This window comes from Heptranchias perlo, chromosome 40, assembly GCF_035084215.1.
Source record: "Heptranchias perlo isolate sHepPer1 chromosome 40, sHepPer1.hap1, whole genome shotgun sequence".
Lineage (NCBI taxonomy): Eukaryota > Metazoa > Chordata > Chondrichthyes > Hexanchiformes > Hexanchidae > Heptranchias > Heptranchias perlo.
The window spans coordinates 15,947,549-15,959,854 of record NC_090364.1 but is presented as its reverse complement, the minus strand read 5'-3'; the positions used below and the strand labels follow the sequence as shown (position 1 = coordinate 15,959,854).

The 12,306-nt window shown below is 49.2% G+C and overlaps 1 protein-coding gene across 1 annotated transcript in view; it reads left to right on the top strand.

The window, feature by feature from the left end:
* Positions 1-12,306, top strand: part of LOC137305387 (guanylyl cyclase C-like) — a 100,076-nt gene that overhangs the window by 15,154 nt on the left and 72,616 nt on the right. Inside the window, exon 5 of the mRNA XM_067974221.1 lies at positions 1,906-2,027. Coding sequence (XP_067830322.1) covers positions 1,906-2,027 — 122 coding nt within the window. The remainder of the gene's footprint in view (positions 1-1,905; positions 2,028-12,306) is intronic.

Here is a 12,306-nt window from a genome sequence, read left to right as displayed (position 1 = left end):
ACCTCCACCTACTCACCTCGCCAGTACTCATCCTGCCACTAACACGCGACCCAATCCTCATACAATCTCATGGCTCCATCCCATACTCACCCTCTCGTGCATCTCCCTCACGGCCAGCCTCACTCAACCTGCCACCACCTGTGCTGCAGCCACAGGGCATGCATCACATATGTGCAGTAGGCAGCGTAAGGCAAACGTCTCGTCAGCATGAAGGGGGTGCACAAGGGTGTCTGAGGGTTTGTCATGGGTGTTACCCATATTGAATTTCAGAGCCACAAACAGCACACATTATATTGACACCACCACTGCCATGTCTCCGCGAATCCTGTCCATTGTGTCCAATTATGCCCGCTCCTGGGTATCACTATGAGGACCCACCACTGATGCCACCCATCGTGTTACTGCAGAGTAGGTGCAGGTGTATTTGCAGGGCTCGTCCGCGCAGACGACTGAGAGACATCGGCGGTGTAGCCGGCTGCACCCTGGAAGGATGCGGAGGAGAAGGTGTGGAGGACAGTGGTGACTTTGCCAGCGACAGGTAAGCAGTTGGTGCTGGGGCCAGCCAGGAGCAGCTCGGCATGAAAGAGGCTGCAGATCTCCACGACTACATGTCGACCGAATCTGCGCCTCCCTGTGCACTGCTGCTCGGAGAGGTCCGGGGAGCTGCGCCTCGGTCTGTGGACCCTGTGGCGAGGGTAGTGCCCTCTGCGACGCGTCTCTCTCTGCGGTAGCCCTCCCTCCTGCTGTGCAGGTGGGCGTGCAACCACACCGTGTTGGGGGGATCCACGTCTCTGCGGCGGACGGCGTGGACTGCGAGGCTGCTGGTGCTGGTCATGCTCTTTGTCCTCCGAGGGTGTCCACACACCACCCAACTGGCAGGTGTTGGTCTGAGGGGTTGTGCAGGGTAGGTGTGTGGGTCCTCGGACTGGGGCTGCGGTTTCACGTCGGTCTGTCCTCTGGCTTGGCCGGGGGGTGGTGGGGGGCAGGGGTTGCCCTATGTGACGCGGTGGCCTCCTGCGTGGGTGAGGGCTCTCCCCCGTGGAGCGCACCTTGGCACCTGCCACAGGCTGCTGGCTGCAACACGCCTGGTTTGAAGGGTCCTGTTTCCCCCAATGTGGGAAACTGACTGCTTTGAACGTAAAATCCCACACTTCCTCTTTTGACAGCTGCTTCAGCTCATTAACTGACCACAACGAGCAAGTTAAGTACTCTCAAGTGGAACCCCGCTGGCTTTAATTGCCTGCGGGATTCCCACCAGCGGGGCTTTCGCGTGCAGCCCCGCACGTCAGCGCGGTACCCGGAAGTGGCCGGGATTTCATCCGAATCCGGTCACGTGATCGGAGATCGCGATTTTCGGGGCCCCCCCGCTGGAAACCCGCAGGTAACCCGACCCTAAAATCGAGCCCTATGTGCCCACTAGTCAAAGAATTCCATTTCAGTAAGATCCCCTTCGCTTAGAACCATCACCACCCCTCCCACCGTCCCACCTCCTAATGATAGTCCTTTCCTTATTTTGCTGGAGAGCAAGAAAAAGAATAGCCCTGAATCCCACATTGGTCAACACCCTACAGCCGGGTGGAGTACTCGTAATACTGCTGGATGTATAATATTACTGGGTGTATAATACTACAGGGTGCATAATACTACAGGTTGTAGTATTTGTACTACTACTGGGGGAAAAATACTACTGAGTGTACTATTCATAATACTACTGGGTGTAGTATTCATAATACTGGATATAGCACTCATAATATTACTGGCTGTATAATACTACTGGGTTTAACAACAATGATTACACTTCAAAAAGCTGTCCTGGGGATATGATAATTATATGTGAATGAAAGTTCATTCTTTCTTACAGGATGTGTTCCAACCCTTTAACAGATTCTGTTTCCATGATTTTAGGTACATCAATGCTTTGGAAGCAGGGTCAGCCCCATTCTCTTCGGATTTAGAAGTTAAGCAAATCATCCGTACACCAAATAAATTCCGGATGATGTTGAATGACCATCGCAGGAAGAGTAATGGTGAGAATCCTGTCTCTGCTCCATGTGCTATGGGTCAGGCTGCTGTGTAACTTTGTAATTCAACTAAAAATTGCAGGATTTCAGAAAACTGAGGAAGCATTCAGTAAACTGTCAGCTCCACAGGCAGGACTGTCATGTGATATCTCCATGTGTTTTTTTCACCCAATTTCCTGTCCTCCTTTTTTGAAAGCAGTGCCCAGTATCTCACCCAGTGACCCAATACAGAACTAAAGATATTCTAGGAAAAGCAAAAGAAGAATATGGCTAACCAAACCTATCCCTTTGATTGATCTAAACCCCAGCCTTTTCACCATATCCCTCAATCCCACCTATCTACCTTTTTTTTTTATTTGTTCATGGGGATGTGGGCGTCGCTGGCAAGGCCAGCATTTATTGCCCATCCCTAATTGCCCTTGAGAAGGTGGTGGTGAGCCGCCTTCTTGAAACGCTGCAGTCCGTGTGGTGAAGGTTCTCCCACAGTGCTGTTAGGAAGGGAGTTCCAGGATTTTGACCCAGCGACGATGAAGGAACGGCGATATATTTCCAAGTCGGGATGGTATGTGACTTGGAGGGGAATGTGCAGGTGGTGTTGTTCCCATGTACCTGCTGCCCTTGTCCTTCTAGGTGGTAGAGGTTGCGGGTTTGGGAGGTGCTGTCGAAGAAGCCTTGTCAAGTTGCTGCAGTTCATCCTGTGGATGGTACACACTGCAGCCACAGTGCGCCGGTAGTGAAGGGAGTGAATGTTTAGGGTGGTGGATGGGGTGCCAATCAAGCGGGCTTCTTTGTCCTGAATGGTGTCAAGCTTCTTGAGTGTTGTTGGAGCTGCACTCATCCAGGCAAGTGGAGAGTATTCCATCACACTCCTGACCTGTGCCTTGTAGATGGCGGAAAGGCTCTAGGGAGTCAGAAGGCGAGTCACTCGCCGCAGAATACCCAGCCTCTGACCTGCTCTTGTAGCCACAGTATTTACTCACCATATCACTTAATCCCACCTATCTACCTTCTCACCATTACCCTCAAGCCACAATAGATCTCTGAGAGGGAGAGAATGAATTGTGTACCTTACAGTACAAGTAAGAAAGCTAGGTCAGACTACATATGTTGTACGACAGCCCTTGCTTGCACCATGTGGATTTTTTTCTATTCGAAACTAAGACTAACCATTTAGCTATCTTCACCCCAGCACTGCCTCTCCTGTCCTGATGTCTCCCTGCCCCATCTTCCAAAGTTTAGTAATTTGCTTCTGTCTTCCACCTCCAGCCCTCATCGGACTCATCACCTCTGTGAGACCCACCTTCTGCTCTCGACCCTCTCCAGACTCGAGTACTGACCACTCACCTATCTTTCTTCGGCTCATTGCTTGCTGATACCATCAACCCCTCCCTTTCCCAGAGATTGTTCCACCCTTTCAAACCCCTTCATGTAAAGTTCCCCTATCCCTCTCTGCTCTCTAATTTCTGCCTCATCTCTAACTTCCCTTTCCTCTCTCAAGTTCCAGAATGTGTGTGTCATCATCACCAAACTCCATGCCTACCTCTCCCACCAATCCCCGTTTGAATCCCTTCAGTCTGGTTTCTGCCCCACTGATCCCGCCCTGTTCAAAGTCACCAGTGATACCCTATGTGACTATGCTCATGGCACGCTAACCCTCCTCATCCTCCATGACTTTCGACAGTCAATTGTCCATCTGTTTCGTCCTCTTCTCCTCGTTGATCTGCCTCTCTGGCACTGCCCTATAATGGATCCACTCCTTCCTGTCCCAATGGAGCCAATATATTTCCTCCAATGACTTCTCTCCCACTCTGTACGGTCACCTTCAGCATGCTCCAAGACAACGTCCTTGCCTCCCTCCTATTCCTCAGTTGCTTGTTCTTCTCCATGACATTATCCATAAGCATGGAGCCCACTTCCATTGTTCCCTGACAACATCCATCTTTCCCTCTCTGCCCCCATCCTTGATTCCATAACTATTGCTGACAGCAAGTCAAGACTGAGACAGAACTGTCTCCAGCTCAACATCAGCAAAACTGGAGCCTTTCTGTTTAGCTCCTCTCAGAAAGTGCGTGGCTCAGGCACTGAACCCATCCCTCGCCGCTGTTACTCGGTCTGGCTGAATCTGACAGTATACCTGCTGCTCAACCTCGCACTGAGCTTAGAACCCACACATCCAGTCTATCACCAAGACCACCGACCTCCACATTCGCAGTGATGCCCATCACTACCAACATCCTCATTGACACTTATGTCACCTCCCAGTTTGACTTCTCCAACACTCCTCATTGGCCTATAAAGCTCCACATTACGTAAATTCCCAACTCACCCAGAACTCTGCTGTTCATATAAATCCCACTCCCATCACCCTCACTGATCTCAATTGGCTCCTCATCCTTCAGCTCGTTAACTCCATCTTAATTCTCAATTCCCCCCCCCCCCACCCCACCGCCTCACTACTCCCTATCTATGCCTTCCTCTACAACCTTAACTCCCAGCGCATGCCCGCCGCTCTTTAGACCCTTGTCTACTGTGGGACCTTCCCTCTCACCCTCCACACCACCATTGGTGCCATCTACATAAGAACATAAGAACATAAGAAATAGGAGCAGGAGAAGGCCAATCGGCCCCTCGAGCCTGCTCCGCCATTCAATAAGATCATGGCTGATCTGATCCTAACCTCAAATCTAAATTCATGTCCAATTTCCTGCCCGCTCCCCGTAACCCCTAATTCCCTTTACTTCTAGGAAACTGTCCATTTCTGTTTTAAATTTATTTAATGATGTCGCTTCCACAGCTTCCTGGGGCAGCAAATTCCACAGACCTACTACCCTCTGAGTGAAGAAGTTTCTCCTCATCTCAGTTTTGAAAGAGCAGCCCCTTATTCTAAGATTATGGCCCCTAGTTCTAGTTTCACCCATCCTTGGGAACATCCTCACCGCATCCACCCGATCAAGCCCCTTCACAATCTTATATGTTTCAATAAGATCGCCTCTCATTCTTCTGAACTCCAATGAGTAGAGTCCCAATCTACTCAACCTCTCCTCATATGTCCGCCCCCTCATCCCTGGGATTAACCGAGTGAACCTTCTTTGTACTGCCTCGAGAGCAAGTATGTATTTTCTTAAGTATGGAGACCAAAACTGTATGCAGTATTCCAGGTGCGGTCTCACCAATATCTTATATAACTGCAGCAATACCTCCCTGTTTTTATATTCTATCCCCCTAGCAATAAAAGCCAACATTCCGTTGGCCTTCTTGATCACCTGCTGCACGTGCATACTAACCTTTTGATTTTCTTGCACGAGGACCCCCAGATCCCTTTGTACTGCAGTACTTTCCAGTTTCTCGCCATTAAGATAATAACTTGCTCTCTGATTTTTCCTGCCAAAGTGCATAACCTCACATTTTCCAATATTGTATTGCATCTGCCAAATCTCTGCCCACTCACCCAGCCTGTCTATATCCTCTTGTAGGTTTTTTATGTCCTCCTCACTCTCTACTTTCCCTCCCATCTTTGTATCATCTGCAAACTTTGATCTTGCCCTACACTCTGGAATTTTCATCCTGAACACCTCCGCCTAGCTCCCCTTCAAAAACATCCTCAAAACCTACTGTGTTTTTTTGGCCACCTCCCCACCATCTTTCCTTCTTCCAACTCAGGTCCCTTGACCCCATTTGTAAAGCACCTTTTAATATTTTCATCCAAGTAATGCGCTGGATCTATTCTTGGTCCCCTCCTATTTCCCATCTACATGCTACCCCTCGGCGACATCATCTGAAAACACAACATCGGGTTCCACATATACGCTGGCACCACCCAGATCTGCCTCACCACCACCTCCCTCGACCCTTCCACTGCCACTGATTTGTCATGCTGCTTGTCCGACATCCAGTAATGGATAAGCAAAAATTTCCTCCAACTAAATATTGGGAAGATCAAAGCCATTGTCTTCATACCCACCACGAACTCCGTTCCCTAGCCAATGACTATGTCTCCCTAGCCACTGTCTGAGGCTGAACCAGACCATTCGCAACCTTGGCGTCCTATTTGACCCTGAGATGAGCTTCTGACCACATATCCGCTCCATCACCAAGACCGCCAACTTCCACCTCCGTAACATCATCCGTCTCCACTCCGCCTCAGCTCATCTGCTGCTGAAACCCTCCTCCATGTCTTTGTTACCTCCAGACTCAACTATTCCAATGCTTCCCTGGCCGGCCTCCCATCTTCCACCCTCCATAAACTTGAGCTCATCCAAAACTCTGCTGCCCGCATCCTAACTCGCACCAAGTCCCGTTCATCCATCACCCCTGTGCTCGCTGACCTACATTGGTTCCCAGTTCGGGAACGCCTCAATTTTAAAATTCTCATAATTGTTTTCAAATCCCTCCATGGCCTCACCCCTCCCTGTCTCTCTAACCTCCTCCAGCCCTACATTCCTCCGAGATCTCTGGACTCCTCCAATTCTGGCCTCTTGCACATCCCCGATTTTCATCGCTCCACCATTGGCGGCCATGCCTTCAGCTGCCTAGGCCCTAAGCTCTGGAATTCTCTCCCTAAACCTCTCCGCCTCTCTATCTCTCTCTCCTCCTTTAAGACGCTCCTTAAAACCTACCTCACCTGTCCTAATATCCCCTTATATGGCTCGGTGTCAAATTTTGTTTGATAATCGCTCCAGTGAATCACCTTGGGACTACATTAAAGGTGCTATATAAATGCAAGTTGTTGTTGTTGTTGTGCATAAGGGCACGTTTCTTTTTTGCTTTAGCTGATCCCAGGGACATGGCTTATCGAGTGAATCTAAATTGTTTAGGTTAGCTCAGAGTGTAGATTGATTTAGATAGTTTATTTAGGTAGTTATGTTGTTTGGATTGTCTCTGGTAATAAAATGTTTACAACTTGTTGACTCTGTTGACTAACTGAGTCAATTGCTCCAGGTCCGTACAGCCTCCACCCAGCACAGCCCACAATGCTTAAGAAGGTTTAGTGCTCTTCCCAGTGGAGAGTTAGAGTGGGAGTTTGTCCCTTGTTTTTCCTATTGCTCTTCCTCATTAATGGCGACTCGGTATGTCCATGTGGGCCAGTAGTAACTGGAAGAGGGAGAGGCAGTGTTTTACTGCATTACAAAGCTGCACCACTGGGGTCAGCTGAGTGGAAGAGAGGGTTCTATCAGTAAATAACAGACTATAACATTGCTGTATATGTCACAGTGCTGCATGTTACTGGATATACTGCTTATATACACACAAATATTAGCTAACCTCCTCTATTGTTGCACAAGGGGAATCAAGTGTAGTGGTTAGATGAAGTGGAGTTTAAGGATGGGAAATAATTGGACAAAGGAGTACAGAAATCTTTTAGTCTCCATTTTAAAGTTATACATTCTGTCCTTATTTTTATGCAATACTTTGATTTGATATTATTTATGGTACAGTGTAGGTCCGATAAGTGAGGTGCCAGCCATACAGCAGCTGGGTGTCCCAGCTCATATTCACTTAGCGGCCAAAGTCCTCCGGCCCTGATCCTCGCCTGAACCTGCAAGCATCGCCAGGGGAAATCCCCCAGTGAAGAATTAGAAGGGGAGTGAGTTATCGGCTGGGATCTAATCGAGCGGTTGGCATATAGAAGCTAGATAAACACATGAGAAAGAAAGGAATAGAAGAAAATGCTGATAGGGTGAGATGAAGTAGGGCTCGTGTGGACCATAAACCAGCATAGGCCAGTTAGGCCAAATGGCCTGTTTCTATGCTGTAAATTCTATGTAATTCTATGTAACAGATACCTAGGAGTGAGTTACAGGCTGGAATCTAATCGAGGGGTTCGGGTAACATCATAAACCACATGAAAGGTTAAAGGATCACTCTCTGTGAAAACTGAGGTTTGTTGGGTTTGTTAGCCTTCCTGTGTTCGATGCACATGGTGGGTGAGACAGTGAATCCGTGACGTGACTGTCGCTGACACCTCCTGTTTCACTGCAGGGTTGGGTACAGAGATGACAGACGCTCCCCCTGAGGTCATTGACCCCTTGCTGCGCTGAAGTTGCACAGGCCTCAACTGTTGTCTGCACCTTGCCCCAGTTGGCATTCCTCATGTTGGCACCCAGGTCATGAGTTTCAGCAGGCAAGTTGGCCATGGGGGGCTTCGCAGCTCAGCCTAATCCTGTCTCACCACTTGATCAGGGTCAGCGGCCTTTGCTAATTCTGCTTCCCTCACTCGCTTGGGGGCAACTGTAGCACCTGTACAGTTGCCTTCCCCCCCCGCCACCCCCAAACCAGCTCACAGCACAGAAAGGCGATAGAAACCGTATCTGTGAATCTGCACAGCTCAGTTACAAACTGTGCCAGTGGGACAGATACCCCTTTGTAGTTTTAATGTTTGGGAGTGTTGGATCTTGAAGCTGGAGTGTGAGGTAATCTGATAGGTGGGAGACTGAAATCCATTTGGAATATTGTCACTGACGGTGTTTCAGGAAGGGGCTCAGTGGTAGCACTCTCGCCTCTGAGTCAGCAGATCGTGGGTTCAAGTCCCACTCCAGAGGCTTGAGCACAAAATCCAGGCTGATACTCACAGTCTCAGTACTGAGGGAGTGCTGCACTGTGGGAGGTGCCGACTCTTGTGTGAGACATTAAACTGAGGCCCCGTCTGCCCCCTCAAAAGTGGACTTAGAAGAAGAGCAGGGGAGTTCCCCCCGTGTCCTGGCCAATATTTACCCCTCAACCAACATCACTAAAACAGATTATCTGGTCATTATCTCATTACTGTTTGTGGGAGCTTGCTGTCTGCAAATTGACTGTTGCGTTTCCTACATTACAACAGTGACTACGCTTCAAAAAGTACTTCATTGGCTGTTTAGCGCTTTGAGACTTGCTGAGGTTGTGAAAGGCGCGATATAAATGCAAGTTCTTTCTTTATAGTCTGCAGCTGATTACTGTAAAACTCCAGTGGCCCCAGTTTGAACTCGGTGTGGGTTTTGAGCAGGTGGGTAATGGGGTTAATTGGAAACTCACCGCTGCTCCAGAATTGAGGCCCGGGCTATTTTTAAATCTCGAGTTTCATTTAAATCCCTTTGAACGGCTTCCCGCCCAGAAGCGATGGGATGTTGCCTGGTGGCTGCCCGCTGACACAAAGTAGATGTTGGGATTGGGTCCTGGGGGGTTTCTCGCGGAGGGTCTTGCCTTTGGGAAGGGGGAGGAGGGGATCCTGGGGCAGTGGAGGCCTAAGTTTTCCTTGTGAGTCTCGGGGGAGCTCTCCTGCTCCTCCTGGCCCCACAAAGGAAAGAAAACCACTTCCTTCCCAGTGGGCCCTGACTGGCCTCCATGCTCCAGTCTGAGTTAAAATTGCAGTCGGGTGCCGATGATGTCATGGGGACCTGACACGCCTGTGCAAAGAAAGATCCCATCACTTTTGGACGGGTGTCCTTACCACCTGCTCAGGAGAGCGGGTTAAAAATCACAGACGGCATGATTCTGGTAGTCAGGAAGTTTTTAACCGCTCACCAGATGGGCAGGGTTGAAATCACCCCCTTCTTTGTCCGCAGTTTGTGCACAACCCCTTCAAGGTGCTCAGCCTCACCCTCGATACGAACTTCACAATCTGGTATTCAAATGCGCTCTGTCTATTCTGCAATCAGGAAAGAGCAAATGGAAGACATGGAAGAATGTTTAAAAATAGCCAGTCGAGCTCCACTGATCTCACACCCCCTCCGACATGCCTTCTCACTATTCACTAATCTCATAATCACAAATAATTCCACTCAACAGAACCACTTTTAATAATAAAAATGAAACTTTATGGATTTAAATAATCAAATGAAATGTGAAGTTTACTAAATTTCATTAGACCGAACGTCAATTTCAGAGTTCCTGAACCGCTGCCACTGCGTTTGTAAATGTTTTTCAGAAATTAAAACTTAATAAGGGGGTCATTCAGATACATTAAACCAGTGCTGCAGGGCGAAGGGCAGGGGGCAGGGGGCAAAGGGCAGTGGGCAAGGGGCAAAGGACAGTGGGCAAGGGGCAAAGGACAGTGGGCAGGGGGCAAAGGGCAGTGGGTGGGGGGGTAGAGGGCAGAGGGTGAGGGGCAATGGGTGGGGAGCGAAGGGCAGTGGGTAGGGAGTGAAGGGCAGCGGGCAAAGGGCAGGGGGCAAAGGGCAGTGGACAGGGGACGAATAATCATGGGTGTGGATAAAGGGCAGTGGGTGGGTCGAAGGGCAGTGGGCAGAGAGCGGGCAGAAGTTGACCCTGAACAGCTGCTTGAACTGCTAGTTGGCCCACTTAATATGGCTTAAGCAGCACCTGTCTAATTGACGCCTACGGTAATGTCAAATGGCCCGACACAGGGGTCTGTCCGGCGTAACTGGGGATGGTGTAAGTGGTGGGGACTATATTGCAGTATTGTAGTTCTTATCACCGAGCCGCACTCCTTTTGAATGTAGCTCCCTGTTTGGATTGTGGGATGGGTGAACTTACCCTCATATCCTCAATCCCTTCACTCTCCAGAAACTCAGCATGAACCCATTAACCCTGCGTCAGTGCCTCCCCGGTAACCTAACCCACAATTCCATCACCCTCTGGGTGAAAAGGCTCTCCTTCTCACCCCTAACTCTGCCTCCATCACAAAGTCACTTTTGAGTAACTCACTGTGAAGCCATCTGAGGAGTTTATGAGATGTTTTAAGAAGCTATATAAATGCAAGGCTTTCTTTGACCGCCTCCTTTTTAGATTGTGCCCCCGGTATTTGATTCCTCGAGTCATAAACAACAAGAACAACAACTTGCATTTATACAGTGTCTTTAATGTAGTAAAACATCCCAAGGCGCTTCACAGGAGCGATTATCAGACAAAATTTGACACCGAGCCATATAAGGAGATATTAGGACAAAAGAGGTAGGTTTTAAGGAGCAATGTTACGGAGGTGGAAGTAGGCAGTCTTAGTGATGGAGAGGAAATGAGATCGGAAGCTCATCTCAGGGTCAAATACGCCAAGATTGCGAACAGTCGAGTTCAGCCTCAGATATCGGCCATTCCCTGTCTCTCTCCATTCCACCGTTCTCTATTTTGTTTTTCTCCAACAACAACAACAACAACTTGCATCTATATAGCACCTTTAACATAGTAAAACGTCCCAAGGCGTATCTCAGGAGCGATTATCAAACAAGGCGATATTAGAACAGGTGACCAAAAGCTTGGTCAAAGAGGTAGGTTTTAAGGAGCGTCTTAAAGGAGGAGAGAGAGGCAGAGAGGTTTAGGGAGGGAATTCCAGAGCATAGGGCCTAGGCAGCTGAAGGCATGGCCGCAAATGGTGGAGCGATTAAAATCGGGGATGCACAAGAGGCCAGAATTGGAGGAGTGCAGAGATCTCGGAGGGTTGTAGGGCTGGAGGAGGTTAGAGAGATAGGGAGGGGCGAGGCCAGGAAGGGATTTACAAAACAAGGATGAGAATTTTAAAATCAAGGCGCTGCCGGACCGGGAGTTCGATATGAGTCCTGGGGTGATGGGTGAACAGAACTTGGTGCAAGTTGGGATATGAGCAGCACTGCAGGTTCCAACCTGCAGAGCAGTTCGAATTCTCATGGGACCGGCAGATCCCTGGTGAACTGTGCGTTGGAGTTAATCTGTGAGCAGTTGGGAAAATACCTGCAGAACCCAAGATTTATGGCCCACTTACAGCTACGAATCCATTATGTTGCCAAGATAACAATTGCTTTTTAAAAATTAGATCGTGAGTCTGCTTATCATTACTCAGCAAACACTCAACTTCTCAAAGTTTTTGCCACTCTGCTATAATTTCTGCCCCTCAGTTAAACAATTTCTGATCAATACCCTTGGGTATGGAGCAGCCGGACCACACACTTTTCAACCTCGCGTGCATCCCAGGCCTTCCTCAGGGGCTGAGCAAGAGCTGGGCCCCAGCTGCACCAACCCTGGCGCAAGGTTCAGAGGTTGATCCACTCTGATTATGGTCTGGCCCACGTTGCTATGCCGTCGCATTGCTCATTTTTTTTTTTATTCGTTCACGGGATGTGGGCGTCGCTGGCGAGGCCAGCATTTATTGCCCATCCCTAATTGCCCTCGAGAAGGTGGTGGTGAGCCGCCTTCTTGAACCGCTGCAGTCCGTGTGGTGACGGTTCTCCCACAGTGCTGTTAGGAAGGGAGTTCCAGGATTTTGACCCAGCGACGATGAAGGAACGGCGATATATTTCCAAGTCGGGATGGTGTGTGACTTGGAGGGGAACGTGCAGGTGGTGTTGTTCCCATGTGCCTGCTGCTCTTGTCCTTCTAGGTG